Source organism: Hemitrygon akajei, unplaced genomic scaffold (assembly GCF_048418815.1).
Source record: "Hemitrygon akajei unplaced genomic scaffold, sHemAka1.3 Scf000123, whole genome shotgun sequence".
Classification (NCBI taxonomy): domain Eukaryota; kingdom Metazoa; phylum Chordata; class Chondrichthyes; order Myliobatiformes; family Dasyatidae; genus Hemitrygon; species Hemitrygon akajei.
The window spans coordinates 111,646-129,381 of NW_027332009.1; the positions used below are offsets into that span (position 1 = coordinate 111,646).

General features: G+C 47.0%; 1 protein-coding gene across 2 annotated transcripts in view; it reads right to left on the minus strand.

Annotated features, from left to right (window-relative positions):
• Positions 1–17,736, minus strand: part of LOC140723656 (alpha-2-macroglobulin) — a 98,656-nt gene that overhangs the window by 26,508 nt on the left and 54,412 nt on the right. For both annotated transcript variants that reach the window (XM_073038222.1, XM_073038223.1), the window contains exons 15-18: positions 13,445–13,526; positions 9,270–9,426; positions 1,162–1,242; positions 324–387 (exon numbers count right to left, since the gene is read on the minus strand). In XM_073038222.1, coding sequence (XP_072894323.1) covers positions 324–387; positions 1,162–1,242; positions 9,270–9,426; positions 13,445–13,526 — 384 coding nt within the window. The remainder of the gene's footprint in view (positions 1–323; positions 388–1,161; positions 1,243–9,269; positions 9,427–13,444; positions 13,527–17,736) is intronic.

The window sequence follows — 17,736 nt, forward strand, 5'->3', positions numbered from 1 at the left end:
CAGCACAGGTGGATTCGGCCTCAACCCAGGCCCAGGCCACGTCAGGTTGGGGCGGCAGGCCCTGGTATTTGGCAAGCACGGTAGGTCATTCACAGGGCCTATGGTAGGTAGTATGGCGGAGGCCACAGAGAGTGGGACAGGTGCGCCCTGGGGGAGTAAGTACGGACAGGCTCAAGGCCACAGACAATGGAGAGGAGGGAAGTACATCCCCAGGCTTGGGTCTGTGTGTTTGGGACAGGCACAGGCCGGGTGGTGCGGATTATTGGAGAGAAGCTGACGTCATGAGGAAGAAAGCTACACCCAGCAAGGGTCTCGTCACTCACCTGCCTCGTTGCTTGAAGACTCACTCTCCAACCGTTCCTGAGTCCTCTTGTAAATCTCATCGGCCTAGATGGAGACCGAGAAGATATGGCAATTGAGGGGTCACACCAGCTCCTGCCCCCTCCCCACCCTTGTTCAGACATTTTCTCTCTCTTTGGCTAACAGGTTTCTCCACCACTTTCCCCGCTACCCTTTCACCTCTCCCATTTCCACTCTCTCACTCTTCTGCCCTCTCCTGCCTTTACTTCTCCACCCTCTTTCTCTCCGATCTCTACCTTTTCCAACTCCAGCTCCTTCTCCCTGTCTCTCACTTTCCCTCTCCCTCTTCCATCCATACTATCTCCACCTCCATCTCTCGCTCTCTGCCCTCCTTCTCCCCTCTACCCTTTCTGGATTCCTCTCATCATCTACCCTCCCTCTCTTCTTCTCCTGTCGCTACCCTCTCCCTCTCCCCTCCCTCCCTCCTCCCTTGTCCTCTCCCTTCCTCTCCCTAACCCCTCTCCATCCCTCTTACTCTCCTCCTTCATACCCCATCCTTCCCCTCGTCCACTCTCTTTCACTCTCTCCCTCTCCATCTCCAACCATCCCTCTCCCATTTCCCCACTCCCTCCCCTCTTACTCCACCTCTCCTCCCTCACCTTACTCCGCTTTCTTTGCCCCCATTTCCCCGACGCTCCCCCTTCAAGTCCCACGATTTTTGAACTTATTACATATCCGCCATCCCTCCTTGTCTCACTCGCACAACCGCATTCCTTCTCCTAGTGCACCTCCCCTTCCCTCCGCCTGGCCCAGCCCCTTCCTCGTGTGTTTACCCCTCCGTCCTACCCCCGCGTTACTGACCATACTGGCCCTCAGCATTTGTAACTCGAGGAGAGCAGCGGTGACGTAGGCCGAAAGAGAGATTGAATCATCGACGCCGCCCTGGGGGGAGAGAGAAGATTCCGATTTGTTAAATCTTCCCCTCCCAAGGCATTCCCCCTCAACCCCAGAGAGTTCCATCCTCTTCCCCCCCCCCCACGGCGTTTCCTTCTCGACCCCTCCCACAGCGCTCCCTCCTCAGAAACTTATACAGTGTAGAAGCTTTCGAGAAGGTGCCGAGGAGATTTACCAGGAAACTGTCTGGATTACAGAGAGGGCAGATAAGATTTACGAGAATGCTGCCAGGATGAGAGAGGGTGCAGAGAAGATTTACCAGAGGATATGAGCGGGACTGCGGCCGGAGCCATTTTATTTTTTTCTTAAGATCGGCGGGACTGCGTAGGCGGGTGACGTCGGGCAGTGAAGCGCGGAAGTTTTAAAAAAGACACAGCCTTATACAGCGGACAGCGTCGTTTGCGGGCAGCGGAGTGAACCGTGAACACGGTAAAGGCTTAAGGGCTTTTTCTCAACGGGTGAGGTAAGATAGGTTTAAGTTTCAGTTTTTCCTGTTATTTGAGGAAAGGGGGAAGGTATGAGTCTGAGGCAGCTTGTTGGTCTCGGTGTCGGATGTGGGAGGTCCTGGAGTCTTCCAGCCTCCCGGAAGTCCACATCTGCGCCAGGTGCACCGAGCTGCAGCTCCTAAGGGACCGTGTTAGGGAACTGGAGCTGCAGCTCGATGACCTTCGTCTGGTCAGGGAGAGTGAGGAGTTGATAGAGAGGAGTTACAGGCAGCTGGTCACAGCGGGGCCACGGGAGGCTGACAGGTGGGTCACGGTTAGGAGGGGGAAGGGGACGAGTCAGGTACTTGAGAGTACCCCAGTGGCTGTACCCCTTGACAATAAGTACTCCTGTTTGAGTACTGTTGGGGGGAACAGCCTACCTGGGGGAAGCAACAGTGGCCGTGCCTCCGGCATAGATCCGGCCCTATAGCTCAGAAGGTTAGGGATAGGAAGAGGAAGGCGGTAGTAATAGGGGACTCGATAGTTAGGGGGTTAAATAGGCGATTCTGTGGTAGCAATCAGGAGACCCGGATGGTAGTTTCCCTTCCTGGTGCCAGGGTCCGGGATGTTTCTGGTCGCGTCCAAGATATCCTGAAGTGGGAGGGTAAGGAGCAAGAGGACGTGGTACATATAGGTACCAATGACATAGGTAGGAAAAAGTAAGATGTCCTGAAAGGAAAATATAGGGAGTTAAGAAGGCAGTTGAGAAGAAGAACTGCAAAGGTAGTAATCTCGGGATTACTGCCTGTGCCACGCGACAGTGACAGTAAGAATGGAATGAGGTGGGGGATAAATGCGTGGTTGAGGGATTGGAGCAGTGTGCAGGGATTCAAGTTTCTGGATCATTGCGATCTCTTTTGGGACAGTTGTGACCTGTACAAAAAGGATGAGTTACTCTTGCATCCTAGGGGGACCAATATCCTGGCGGGGAGATTTGCTAAGGCTATTGGGGAGACATTAAACTAGAATGGTTGGGGGTGGGAATCAATTTGAAGAGACTAGGGGAGAGGAGATTAGTTCACAAATGGAGAAAGCTTGTAGACAGTGTGTGAGGGAGGATAGGCAGGGGATAGAGAAGGGGAACACTCAGACCGAAGATGTGGGGGAGAAAGAAGAAAAAGATAATAAAGTTGTTTGCACCGTTAGGGATAAACTGAGAGAAAGAGGTGGAGTTTCTTAAATGCATTTGTTTTAATTCTCGGAGCATTGTAAGAAAGGAGGATGAGAGAGCATGGATTGATACCTTGAAATATGATGCTGTAGCTATTAATGAAACATGGTTGCAGGAGGGGTGTGATTGGCAACTAAATATTCCTGGATTTCGTTGCTTCAGGTGTGATAGAATCGGAGGGAGAAGAGGGGGAGGTGTTGCATTGCTTGTCCGAGAAAATATTACAGCGGTGCTTTGGCAGGATAGATTAGAGGGCTCGTCTAGGGAGACTATTTTGGTGGAATTGAGGAATGGGAAAGGTGTAGTAACACTTATAGGAGTGTATTGTAGACCACCTAAAGGGGAGCAAGAATTGGAGGAGTAAATTTGTCAGGAGATACCAGATATTTGTAGTAAGCACAAGGTTGTGATTGTGGGAGATTTTACTTTTCCACACATAGACTGGGAAGCCCATACTGTAAAAGGGATGGATGGTTTGGAGTTTGTAAAATGTGTGGAGGATCGTTTTTTGCAGCAATACATAGAGGTACCGACTAGAGAAGGGGCAGTGTTGGATCTCCTGTTAGGGAATGAGATAGGTCAACTGACAGAGGTATGTGTTGGGGAGCACTTCGGGTCCAGTGATCACAATGTCATTAGTTTCAATATAATTATGGAGAAGGATAGGACTGGACCCAGGGTTGATATTTTTGTTTGGAGAAAGGCTAACATTGAGGAGATCCGAAAGGAGTTAGAAGGAATGGATTGGGACAATTTGTTTTATGGAAAGGATGAAATAGAGAAATGGAGGTCATTTAAAGTTGAAATTTCGAGGGTACAGAATCTTTATGTTCCTGTAAGGTTGAAAGAAAAGGTTAAAAGAGCTTTTTTTTTCAAGGGATATTGGAAACTTGGTTCGAGAAAAGAGAGATATCTACATTATATATAGGCAGCATGGAGTAAATGAGGTGCTCGAGGAATATGAAATTTTAGAAGAATTTTCAGAAAGAAATTGGAAAAGCTAAAAGAAGATATGAGGTTGCTTTGGCAAGTAGGGCGAAAATAAATCCAAAGGGTTTCTACGGTTATATTAATAGCAAAAGGATAGTGAGATATAAAATTGGTCCCTTAGAGAATCAGAGTGGACAGCTGTGTGTGGAGCCAAGAAATGAGGGAGATTTTGAACAATTTCTTTTCATCAGTATTCACTAAGGAGAAGGATATTGAATTGTGTAAGGTAAGCGAAACAAGTAGGGTAGTTATGGAAACTATGATGATTAAAGAAGAGGAAGTACTAGAGCTTTTAAAGAATATAAAAGTGGATAAGTCTCCGGTTCCTGACTGGATATTCCTTAGGTCCTTAAGGGAAGTTACTGTAGAAATAGCAGGGGATCTGACAGAAATATTTCAAATGTCACTAGTAACGGGGATGGTGCCGGAGGATTGGACTATTGCTTGTGTGGTTCCATTGTTTAAAAAGGGTTCTTAGAGTAAACCTAGCAATTATTGGCCTGTACGTTTGACATCAGTGGTGGGTACATTAATGTAATGTATCCTTAGAGATGGTATCTGGATAGACAGAGTCTGATTAGAAGCAGTCAACATGGATTTGTGCTTGGAAAGTCATGTTTGACAAACCTTGTTGAAATTTTTGAAGAGGTTACTAGGAAAGTGGATGAGGGTAAATCAGTGAATGCCGTCTAAATGGACTTCAGTAAGGCCTTTGACAAGGTTCCGCATGGAAGGGTAGTTAGTAAGGTTCAATCATTAGGTATTAATATTGAAGTAGTAAAATGGATTCAAAAGTAGCTGGATGAGAGATGCTAGAGAGTAGTGGTGGATAACTGTTTGTCAGGTTGGAGGCCGTTGGAGGTCCAATGTTGATTGTCATATACATTAATGATCTGGATGATGGGCTGGTAAATTGGATAAGTATGCAGATGATACTAAGGTAGGTGGCGTTGTGGATAATGAAGTAGGTTTTCGAAGCTTGCAGAGAGATTTAGGCCAGTTAGAAGAGTGGGCTGAACGATGGCAGATGGAGTTTAATGCTGATAAGTGTGAGGTGCTACATTTTGGTAGGAATAATAAAAATAGGACATAGATGGTAAATAGTAGGGCATTGAGGAATGCAGTAGAACAGAGTGATCTGGGAATAATGTTGTATAGTTCCCTGAAGGTGGAATCTCATGTGCATAGGGTGGTGAAGAAAGCTTTTGGTATGCTGGCCTTTGTAAATCAGAGCATTGAGTGAAGGATTTGGGATGTAATGTTAAAATTGTACAAGGCATTGGTGAGGCCAAATTTGGAGATTTGTGTACAGTTCTGGTCACCGAATTATAGGAAAGATGTCAACAATTTAGAAAAAGTATAGAGGATATTTGCTAGAATGTTATCTGGGTTTTAGCACCGAAATTATGGAGAAAGGTTGAACAAGTTAGGTCTTTATTCTTTGTACTGTAGAAGGTTGAGGGGAGCCTTTATAGATGTATTTAAAATTATGAGGGTAATATACAGAGTTGACGTGGATAGGCTTTTTTCATTGAGAGTAGCGGAGATTCAAACAAGAGGACATGAGCTGAGAGTTAAAAGGTAAAAGTTTAGGGGTAAAACGAGGGGGAATTTCTTTACTCGGAGAGTGGTAGCTGTGTGGAACGAGCTTCCTTTAGAAGTGGTAGAAGCAGGTTTGATATTGTCATTTAAAGTAAAATTGGATAGGTATATGGACAGGAAAGGAATGGAGGGTTATGGGCTGATTGCAGCTCTGTGGGACTAGGTGAGAGTAAGCGTCCGCATGGACTAGAAGGGCCGAGGTGGACTGTTTCCGTGCTGTAATTGTTATATGGTTATTATATAGTTATACGATTGGAGAGGGTGCAGACGAGATTTACCAGAATGCTGTTTGGATTGGAAAGCATGTCTTACTGAAATAGGTTCAGCGGGCTTGAACTTTTCACTTTGGAGCGAGGAACAACGAGAGGTGACTTGATAGTGATGTGGAACTTGATAAGAGTTGATAAGAGTTGATTGAGTGGACATCCTGAGAATTTTTCTGAGTAGAGGAAAGCACGGGGGGGGGTGCGGGGGTTGCTGTCAGGATAAGGGTTTTTACACAGATAGTGGCGGGTGTGTGGAAGGCCCGATCAGAGCTGTTGGTAAAGGCAAACACATCAGGAGCATTTAATAGAATCTTAGATAGAGACTTGGCAAGTGTAAAGTGTCTGCTGTGTGTGCTCGCGTCTTTGTGTGTATGTGTGCCTGTGTGTGTGTATCAGTGTGTCTATGTCTGTTTGTGTGTATGTGTGCGTGCGTGTTCGTGTCTCTGTGTCTGTGTGTGTGTTTGTGAGTGTGTGTGTCTATGTGTGCATGTGTGAGCGTGTATTTCTGTGTGTGTGTGTGTGTGTGTGTGTGTATGTATTTGTATGTGTGTTCACGCGCGTTTATGTGTGCGTCTTTCTGTTTGTGTGTGTGTAATTGTTTCTGTTTCTATGTGTGGACGTATGTGTGTGTGATTGTGTCTGCAGTTCTGTGTGTTTGTGTGAGTGTGTGTTTCAGTGTCTGTGTGTGTATGTTTCTCTGTGTGTGTGTGTGTGTGTGTGTGTGTCCGTCTGCACAATAGACATGTTCAGGGGGAACTTGCATGGTGTAACACCCTGGGAAAGGTTACACTGCTGACATAATGGTCTTACTGAGAAACAGTGATATGGTTAGAGATTGTTTTGGAATGGTTGCTCTATCCTTTGTTCGGCGGGAGATGGATATGGAAGATGCTTCAAAGAAATGGTGTCTGCTGGGAATTCATTTTCCAGATTTCGATTTTGAAGGCTTCCTACTTACCTTTGCAAGAAAACAGCCCGTCCCAATCCACACTTACCAGATCCTTTCGGATATCATCAAAATTGATGTTCCCCCAATTTAGAATCTCAACCTATGGACCAGACCTATCGTTTTGCTTATTTGCTGTGGAAGTAACGTCAATGTGCTCACTCGATGCAACATTTTCCCCTACTTGGTTTTCAAAAGATGTTGAGGTCCGGGTCAAGACAAAAGGAGGTTCATAGCAGATACAGTATAGGCAGGTAGGAACAAATGAGTTGCAAATATAGTATTGGAAATGCAAGAGAAAGCCTAACAAAGAAATCGGGAGGCTAAACGAAGACATGAGGGTTCGCCAGCAGACAAGGTGAATGAGAATTCTAAGCGATTCTAGAGATGTGTTAAGAGATTAAGGTCCTCTGGTGAGTCAAAATGGTCATCTATTTGTGGAGCGAAAACAGGAGGGTCTTAAATTATTTTTTGTATGTGCATTTTTCTCAGGAGAGGAACACAGAGTCTATAGAGGTCCACTTCCCCCGCTTCCCTCGAAGGGGCCGCTGGGTCATATTGTTTCCCTCAGAGTCCCGATTCACTCCATGATGTTATTGAAATTCTGAGACTTATTGACTGGACAGCAGTTAATATTGGCCTCTCTTACTTCTATGATTTTCTTTTCGAGTTCTTGCCCATTTTTTGTTGCCGATGGCAGGATGGTTTATTGGCTGATCTGTTAGTATTTTTTTGTGCGAGTGAGGGGTTGGGGGTGCTTGGAGATTGCAAGTTGTTTATTTTTTTTCATTTCGTGCGGGGGAATTTCTTTCTTTCATCTGCTTCTAGGATTTTCTGTTCTTGTGGCTATCTGGAGAAGACAAATGTTAGTTTTGTATTCTGCATAAATACTTCGATAATGAATGAACCTTTGAACTGTTTAAGAAAGGCTCAAAACCACATTCACGGAATTATAGGCTTGTGGTAATGCTATTGGAAGGTAAATTAAAAGAATCTAGTGCTTTCACAGCGCGTATACCAAGATTAAACTTCTCGGCCTTCCAGCTGAGTACAGGTATCGATTATAACCGACGTTTCGATGTCAACCTGTGCAATTGTCATCAGAGATGATGACTGGGCATGTCTAGTCTGGTGGCATATATTCGCCCGTTGTCCATTCCTCCTGATCATCCAATCTGGTAAAACTAGAAACAACGTTTTAACAAAGACAAGTGCCTCGCTCTGAATAAAAACTGGAATTCAATTGTAAAGAAGGTGGGAGAGCGGAAACCTGATTGGATGAGTTCTAACCAATCAGGCCGCATGGCACGACAGGGGAGTAAATACCACCGGACTAGACGTGCTTAGGCATCATCCCTGATGAAGATGACAGAGTTTACCATCGAAACCTCGATGGATACCTGTACCCGAGAAGCCCGGGAAGTTTATTCGTCATTGGAAGGTATTCTATAGGATCCTATATGTAAGTATTTAGATAGACCGGGACCGATTAAGGATGGCCAACATGGTTTTGTGCATGGTAGTTCATGTCTAAGCACTCTAATTGAGCTTTTGAAGAAGTTCCCAGGAACGTTGATGAAGGCAAGGCAGTGGATGAGCTTTAACAAGAAATCTGACAAGATCCCGCAAGGGAGGTTGGTCAATAAGGTTCAGTCCCTCAGCACTCAAGATGTGATAGTAAATTAGATTGGACTTTGGCTTTGTGGGAGCAGCCAGAGGGTGGTCGTAGATGGCGCAGGTCGTAGATGGCGTAGGAGGCCTGTGACTGGTGGAGTCCTGCTGGGATTGTGGCTGCGTCTGTTGTTGTTTATCATCTATATCAAGATCGGGATGATAATGCAGTTAGCTGGATCAGCAAAATAATCGACGGCACTAACATTGGGGGTATAATGGACAGTGAGGAAGTCTATCTCAGCTTACACTGAGATCTGGACCAGCTGGAAGAATTGGTTGAAAAAATGGCAGATGGAATTCAATGCAGACAAGTACGAAATGTTGCACTTCGGTGGGACCCACCATGGTTGGTCTTGCACAGTGAATGGTAGTGCACTGAGGAGTGTGGCAGAACAAAGTGATCTGGGAATACAGATCCATAATTCGCTGAAAGTGGCGTTGCTGTAGACAGGGTCGTAAAAAAAGCTTTTGACATTTTGACCGTCATAAATCAAAATACTGAGTGCAGGAGATGTGATGTTGTGTTAAAATTGTTTTTGACACTGGTGAGGCCCAGTTTGGAGTATCGTCTGCAGTTTTGGTCACCTATGCGGCTGTGGTCCGGGTTCAGGTCGATGGGAGTAGGCAGTTTCAATGGCTTGGCGCGACTGAATGTGCAGAAAGTCCTGTGTTTGTCCTGCACTCTTCTGTCACACAGGTCGGGATTTGACTCTCGCCGCCTGCTCGTAAGGAATCTGTCGGGCTCTCAGAGGTTCGACACTCGGCAACCCAATATCCAATTCAGATTCGGGAACTGCTCGTCACAACCATCCCTGCTACAGCGTCATTGCACCCCCTCCCCTCTGTTTAGTGCCCCTGCACCCCTCCAGCGTGTACCCTACCTTCATGGCGTTATTGAGCAGGTTACCCACGCTGCTGAAACAGCCCGACTCCAGCCGGTACTGAAGGAAGAAAGAGGCGGCCTGCTGCAGGACAGAGTCATCGATGAAGATGTAGGGCTCGGCGTGCAGGAAAGACTTCAGCACGAAGGCAGTGAGCCTGCGGGAGGGAGGCAAGGGGCAGGGGTGAGGCGTGGAAAGTATCAGGATACCAGACTTTTCCTGTCCCTCGCTTACTCTCCTCACCTCCCCTTCCCCTCAGTGCCCCATCCACTTTCCCCTTCGCTCTTCCTCTATTCTCAGCCCCTCCCCTTCCGTCTTCATCCCTTTCCCCTGTCCCCTCCTGTACACCCAACCCCTTCATCACCCTTTTCACTCCCCAGTCCCCTTTCCTCCCCAATCCGCTTCCGTCTCATCCTCACAGCTCTCCTCTCCCCTCGACATCCTACTCCCCTCCCTATCATTTCTCCCTCTTCCTCTTTCTCCATATCATTCTCTTTTCCTCTCCTCCCCACTCACGCCCCCACCTCGTCCTCAACGTTTTACTGCCTTCCCACTCTGCAGGTCTGCGACTCCAGGGCCGTGGACTGGAGGTTCAAGGTGTGTGTGTGTGTGTGTGTGTGTGTGTGTGTGTGTGTGTGTGTGTGTGTGTGTGTGTGTGTGTGTGTGTGTGTGTGTGTGTGTGTGTGTGTGTGTGTGTGTGTGTGTGTGCGCGCGCGAGAGAGAGAGAGAGAAGAAGAGCATAAGACAGAAGCAGAATTCGGCCATTTGGCCCATCGAGTCTGCTCTGCTTGTAAAAGGAATTGCTGCAGATTTTCTGTGTGTAACACAGAGGAGCATCTTGGGCATGATCTGGGCCACTGATGTGAGGAAAGATGCGCTGGAATTGGAAAGGGTCCAGAGGAGGTTCAAGAGAATGATTCTGTGAATGAAAGGGGTTACTTATGAGGAAGGTTTGATGGCTCACTGGTGTTTAGAAGAATGAGTGGGCCTCATTGAATTTTGTCGAATTCTGAAAAGCCTCGATGGAGTGGACGTGGGGAGGATATGTCCAATAGGGGAGAGTTTAGGAGCTGGTGGCATCGGCTCAGAATACAAGGTTATCACTTTAGGACAGAAATGAGGAAGAATATCTTTTCTAGAGGGTGTGGAATTTGGATTTCACTGTCACTGACCTCTGTGGTAGACAAGTCGTCGGTTACATCAAAAGCAGAGGTTGACAAGTTCTTGCTTAGGCAGGGTGTCGAAGGTTACCGGGAGAAGGCAGGAGAATGGTGTTTAGAGGGTTATTTGTTTATTGAGATAGAGTGCGGAATTTGAACCGTGCCGTCCATCAGTCCCCTGATTTCATCCTAGTTTAATAACGGGACAACTTACAATGACCAATTAAACGTCCAATCGGTAACTCTTTGGACCATGGAAGAAAAGTGGAGCACCAGGGAGAAACCGGGTTGAACTTACAAATTACTTACGCACTGCGGTGAGAAATAAACCGGGGTTGCCAGTGTTGGAAAGCATTGTTCACGCCGCCATATTACCGTTCCACCTCAACCCGCCATGATGGAATAGCGGAGCAGTCTCGATGATTAATCCTGCTCCCGGATTTTATGGTCTTAACGCGCGCTATTTTGTCGCTGGAAACCGTGGTGACCTTTGCGGGCAGCCTCCCAGCTCATCCTTCCATTGCTTTGGCTGTACGGAGATCCAAATTGGGACTTAAAGCCAAGAGTTTTCACGTGTGGAAAATAAGCCAGGGTGTTCCGTGGGCAGCCCGCAAGTGTCGCCACGCTTCCGGCGCACCAGTCGGCTCGCCCCACAACTTATAACCGGTTCGGTCATCTTTGGAATGTGGGAGGAAACCGTAGCACCCAGAGGAAACACACGCGGTGACGGGGAGAAAATACCAACTCCTTACAGACGGAAGCGGGAATCGAACCCTGGCGCGGTCATATTGTTGCTCTCACTGCTGGGATCAAGGGCTGCACTCGCCACATCTGGCTCATCCTCCACAACTTTCTCCTGCCTCTCTCTTTTGTTCTGTCTCCCTTTCCCTCACTGCAGGAACAAGAAATGGGGCGTACTGACTTTCCTCATCGACCCACGATGAACCGACAATGCATCTAACCACGTGTTTCAACATAGAGGCGGCAAATAAAGCCCATAGGAACATAACATATAGGAGAAATATTGCGCCTTCATATCCAAAATCCAATCGAATTTAATTTCATTCAACTATGATAGATGCAAGCGAGCGCATCAGCTTTCCTCTGAGGCCATGGAGCAAATCCTAACAAAAATAGCACAAATAGCGCATAACCCAGCCTGTCATTTCTCCCATCGAATGCGGGAGCGCAGTACCGACAGGAGAGGCCAGCACCCAGCCGAGCGTGGTCGCCACTCTGCACCGCCTCAACTGTCTCCTCCTCACCTGTTCTGTGTCAGCAGGCAAGCCCTCGGCCTGAGGTCTAGTCTGCACTACGACCGAGTGTACACAACTCCCATGCCGAATCTCCCTCCAGCAGACAAGGTTAACAGGACAGCGACAATTTACGTTTTCGCTTAACATCCCGACTGATCAAGAACCTATCAATCTCTACTTTAAATATACCCGATGTCTTGGCTCCACAGCCGCCTATGGCAACGAATTCCATAGATTCACCACCCTCTGGCTAAATCAACTCATCCATATCTCCATTCATAAAGTACGTTCCTCTATTCTGAGGGAGTCCCTGCACCCACACCCCCACTCCCTGTTGAAAACATGCTTTCCACATCTCCATCATCCAGCCTTAAAGAAGAGCCTGATCGAGATTTGGGTTCCTTCAGCCGGGACTGGTAATCGGGACAAGCTCCTGTTCAATTCTCCCAATGGCGTGCTCTTCAAATAGCCTCTGACAAACAAGTCCAGCTTCTGATCTTCACGTGTGGCTTAGCTACTGAGCCCAGCGGAACTGTTTCTACTGACAGCAGGAGTTGTAAAGGTGGGTTACAGGTGGCTTAACATCGCTTCGGGGCGATGGGGCCCGTCAGCAGTGGTTGGCAGCTCATCTAGGAGAAAGGGAAACTCTGATCTCAAACTTCTGTTGCCCTGCGGTTCTACTCACTAATACGTAAACCACGAAAGAAATACCCAGAACTGGAATCGCTAAAACAGTGAACTCTGGCCGCCAACTCCTACAATGCCGCTGATGCCAAATTCTATCGATCTCTGCCGTTCCTTTGGGCTCATCAGTTGTGTGAGAGGAGAGACTACAGCCTTAGCAAGAGCTTGCTCTGCATATCGTACTGTCCAGTCTTGTGTATCTAGGCGGCTGGGACACAATATCCATCGTTGACTCCAAACGTCCAAGGCCTCACAATTCAGACACGGATAAAGTGGTCACTGAGTGTACAATCGCGGACTTCTGCTTCCTAAGTCGATCCACTTCAAAGTTCGACCTGTTGGGCATTCAGAGATGCTCTTCTGAACACTACTGTTGTAACGTGTGGTTGTTGGAGTTACAGTCGCCTTCCCGTCAGCTTGAACCAGTCTGGCCATTCTCTGACCTTTCTCATCAACAAGGCATTTTCACCCACAGAACTGCCTGACTCTCACTGCATCTTTATTTTGGACCCATCCTCAGCAAATTCTGCCGTGCATGAAAATCCCAGGAGATCACTAGTTTTTGAGACACTAAAACACCCCATCTGCCACCAACAATCATTCCACGGTCAAAGTTGCTTAGATCACGTTTCTTCCCCTTTCTGACGTTTGGTTTGAGCAACAACTAAACCTCTTGACTATGTCGGCGTCTTTTTTTTCTGGAACTATTTGTTGCCGTGTGATTGGATAATTGTGTATTTGCATTAAGGAGCAAGTGTACAGGGTACCTAGAAAATTGGCCTCTGTATATTAATAACATGGGAAAGAGAGGTAATGTTTCATTCCCTCTTCTGCCTTGCTCTTCTCTCTCTATCTCTCAGTCACCTGCCTCCCAGTCCCCTCCTCCTGTCAGTCCCTTTCCCTCCGTCCGTCATCTATTTCCCACTTTTTATTCTCTTCCTATCACTTTCCCCCGTCTTTCCCTCTCACCTGCCTCACTCCTTCACCTCGTGTGGGTCCCTCTGTCTCTGACCCCCTGCCTCCCCCCTTATGTGATGTCAGTGGCAGACATTAGCGCCATGCCCAGCTTCCTTACCACGTGTTCCCCTCTCCATCATCGCTTCCGAAGGCACTGAAGGAACCGTCATGGTGTTTGTAGTTCAGCTGGCGTTGATATCCTGTGGGAAGGCGAATGGGATTATAACAGGTGTGTACTGAGCCCAGCACGCTGATACAATCATGAAGAAGGCAGGCTAGCAGTTGTACTTCGTTATGAGTTTGAAGAGATTTGACCTGTCACCAAAGACTCTTCGCAATTTTTTACAGATGTCCCACGGGAGCATTCCAACGGGTTGTTTCACCGCCAGGTAAGAGGCTGCAGAGGGTTCTGGCCTCAGCAAGCTCACTCACGGGCACAACTCTCCTCACTGTCGAGGATATCTTCAAGAGGCAGTGCCTCAGGAAGCGGACATCCATCACTGAAGGACCCTCAACATCTCGGGACGTGCCCTCGTCTCTTTACTACCATCGGGGAGGAGGTACAGGAGCCTGTAGGCACACTCTCAACGATTCAGGAATAGCTTCCTCCTCTCCGCCATCAGATTATCTGAACGGTCCATCGACAAATGCAAAGCAGCTTGCGTCATCAAAGACTGACACACCCAGGCCCAGGTAGTGAGGGAACGAGTGGGAATAAAGGGGGCTTTTCTGGTTAGCTGCCGGTGACTAGTGATGTTCCTCAGGGCCCAGTATTGCGACCGCTGATTTTCACATTATTTGTCAATGATTTGGATAGTGGAATTCACAGTTTTTATGGAAAAACTTGCGGATGATACGAAAATAGGTGGAGGGATAGGTAGTACTGAGGAAGCAATGCGATTGCAGCAGGACTTAAACAAATTGGAAGAATGGGCAAAAATGTGGCAGGTGGAATGCAGTGTTGAGAAATGTCTGATAATACATTTTGGTAAAAGAAACAGCAGCGTGGAATATCATCTAAATGGGGGGAAGATTGAAGCATCAGAGGCACAGAAGGGCTTGGGAGTCCCCGTGCAAGAGTCCCAGAAAGTTAATATATAGGTTGAGTCTGTGGTAAAGAAGCCAAATGTAAAGTTGGCCTTCATTTCAAGAGGAATAGACTATTTGTTAAGTGTGTCCTGGACGGATTCCTGTCACAATATGTTGACAGGCCGTCTAGGGGGAATGCCATACTAAATCTAGTATTGGGTAATGAACCAGGTCAGGTCACAGATCACTCAGTGGGTGAGCATCTGGGGGACAGTGACCACCGCTCCCTGGCCTTTAACATTATCATGGAAAAGGATAGAATCAGAGAGGACATGAAAATATTTAATTGAGAAAGGGCGAAATATGAGGTTATAAGGCTAGAACTTTCGTGTGTGAAGTGGGATGATGTTTTTGCAGGGAAATGCACTATGGACATGTGGTCGATGTTTAGGGATCTCTTGCAGGATGTTAGGGATATATTTGTCCCGGTGAGGAAGATAAAGAATGGCAGGGTGAAGGAACCATGGGTGACAAGTGAGGTAGAAAATCTAGTCAGGTGGAAGAAGGGAACATACTTGAGGTTTAGGAAGCAAGGCTCAGGTAGGACTACTAAGGAATATAGGGTAGCAAGAAAGGTGCTTAAGAAGGGGCTGAGGAGAGCAAGAAGGGGGCATGAGAAGGCTTTGGCGAGTAGAGTAAAGGAAGACCCTAAGGTATTCTTCAATTATGTGAAGAACAAAAGGCTGACATTAGTGAAGGTAGGACCGATTAGAGGTAAAGGTGGGAAGATGTGCCTGGAGGCTGTGGAAGTGAGCGATGTCCTCAATGAATACTTTTCTTCAGTATTCACCAAGGAGAGGAACCTTGATGACGGTGAGGACAATATGTGTGAGGTTGATGTTCTAGAGCATGTTGGGAGAAGAGGTGTTGGAGTTGTTAAAATATATTAAAACGGATAAGTTCTCGGGGCCTGACGGAATATTCCCCTGGCTGCTCCACGAGGCAAGGGAAGAGATTGCTGAGCCTCTGGCTAGGATCTTTATGTCCTCGTTGTCTACGGGAGTGGTACAGGAGGATTGTAGGGAGGCGAATTTGGTCCCCTTGTTCAATAAAACGTAGTAGGGATAGTCTGGGTAATTATAGACCAGTGAGCCTTACGTCTATGGTGGGAACACTGTTGGAAAACTTTCATAGAGAAAGGATCTATTGGCATTTAGAGAATCATGGTCTGATTGTGAAGGGCAGATCGTGTCTAACAGCCCTAATGGAGTTCTTTTAGGAGGTGAGCAGGCATATAGATGACGGTAGTGCAGTGGATGTGATCTACATGGATTTTAGTAAGGCATTTGACAAGATACCACACGGTAGGCTTATTCAGAATATCAGAAGACATGGGATCCAGGGAAATTTGGCCGGGTGGATTCAGAATTGGCTTGCCTACAGAGAACAGAGGGTCATGGTGGAGGGAGTACATTCGGATTGGAGGGTTGTGACTAGTGGAGTCCCACAGGAATCGCTTCTGGGACCTCTACTTTTCGAGATTTTTATTAAAGACCTGGATGCAGGGGTAGTAGGATGGGTTGGCAAGTTTGCAGACACAAAGGTTGGTGGTGTTGTGGATAGTGTAGAGGACCGTCGAAAATTGCAGAGAGACATTGATAGGATGCAGAAGTAGGCTGAGAAGTGGGAGATGGAGTTCACCCTGGAGAAGTGTGAGGTGGTACACTTTGGAAGGACAAACTCCAAGGCAGAGTACAAAGTAAATGGCAGGTTACCTGGTAGTGTGGAGGAGCAGAGGGATCTGGGGGTACATGTCCACAGATCCCTAAAAGATGCTTCTCAGGTAAATAGGGTAGTTGGGAAAGCTTATGGGGTGTTAGCTTTCATAAGCCAAGGGACAGAGTTTAAGAGTCGCGAGGTAATGATGCAGCTCTATAAAACTCTGGTTAGGCCACACTTGAAGTACTGTGTCCAGTTCTGTTCACAGAACTGGATGGATCTTTATGTCCTTGTTGGAAGGATGTGGAATCATTGGAACGGGTTCACAGGAAATTTACCAGGATGCTGTCTGGTTCAGAGCGTATGCATTGTGGTCAGAAATTAAGGGAGGTAGGCTTTACTCTTTGGAGAGAAGGAGGATGAGAGGAGTCATGATAGAGGTATACAAGATATTAAGAGCAATATATAGAGTGCATAGCCAACGCCTCTTCCCCAGGGCACCTCTACTCAATACCAAAGGACATGGCTTAAAGATAAGGGGTGGGCAGTTCAAGGGGGATATTAGAGGAAGGGATTTTACTCAGAGAGTGGTTGTTGCGTGGAATGTACTGCCTGAGTCAGTGGTGGAGGCAGATGCACTAGTGAAATTTAAGAGACTACTAGACAGGTATATGGAGGAATTTAAAGTGGGGTTTACATGGGAGGCAGGATTTAAGGGCCGGCACAACATTGTGGGCCGAAGGGCCTGTACGGTGCTGTACCATTCTTTGTCCTATGTTCTATGGTATGTTCTGAGAAAGCAAGGGAGATACTGAGGCTTTATAAGACACCAGTCAGGCCACACTGGGGTATTAGCGACAGTTTTGTGCCCATTTCACAAAGAATGAGTTGCCATTGGAGAAAGGGACGAGCACTTATAACAGTAGTAAGGAGGAAATTCTCAGCCAAAGATTGGTGAATCTGTGGAATGCTCTGCTCCAGTCTGCGGTGGGTATATGGACTGCCTTTATACAACGCTTTCGATGAATGCATCCTCCAAATCTTCATTTGTATTGTTCATTCAAGATGATTGTCAATATCTTCAAAATCTCAGTAGTTTCTAACTTGTTGAAGTACAGAAATCATTCATTTGCCACAGGCAGCTGTGGAGACCAAAGCTTTATCTATATTGAGGGCAAAGTTTGATAGATTCTTAATTGTTCAGGGCATGAAGTGATACGGGGAGATTGGGGCTGAGAGGAAAATTGGATCAACCATGATGTAATGGCAGAGCAGAAATATTGGGCCATATGGTTCAGTTTTTTTTCCTATATCTGACGGTCATTTATTTAAAGTGGAATTTGATAGATTCCCGTTCGGTCGGAGCATCAATGAATGTGCACGAGGACAGGTGTATGGAGTAAAATAGTATTCTGGATCTGCCTTTGGTGTGGACTCGATGGGCTGAATGGCCTAAAACTTATCTTATGTCTTATGATCTCATTGTTTTATGCCCTGTTCTCGCTGCTACCATAAGGCAGCAGGTACAGGAGTCTCAGAACTCGCACCGCCAGGTTCAAGAACAGTTTCTATTCCTCAACCACAACATCATAAGATCACAAGACAAAGGAGCAGAAGCAGGCTATTCAGCCCATCGAGTCTGCTCCGCCACTCCACCATGTG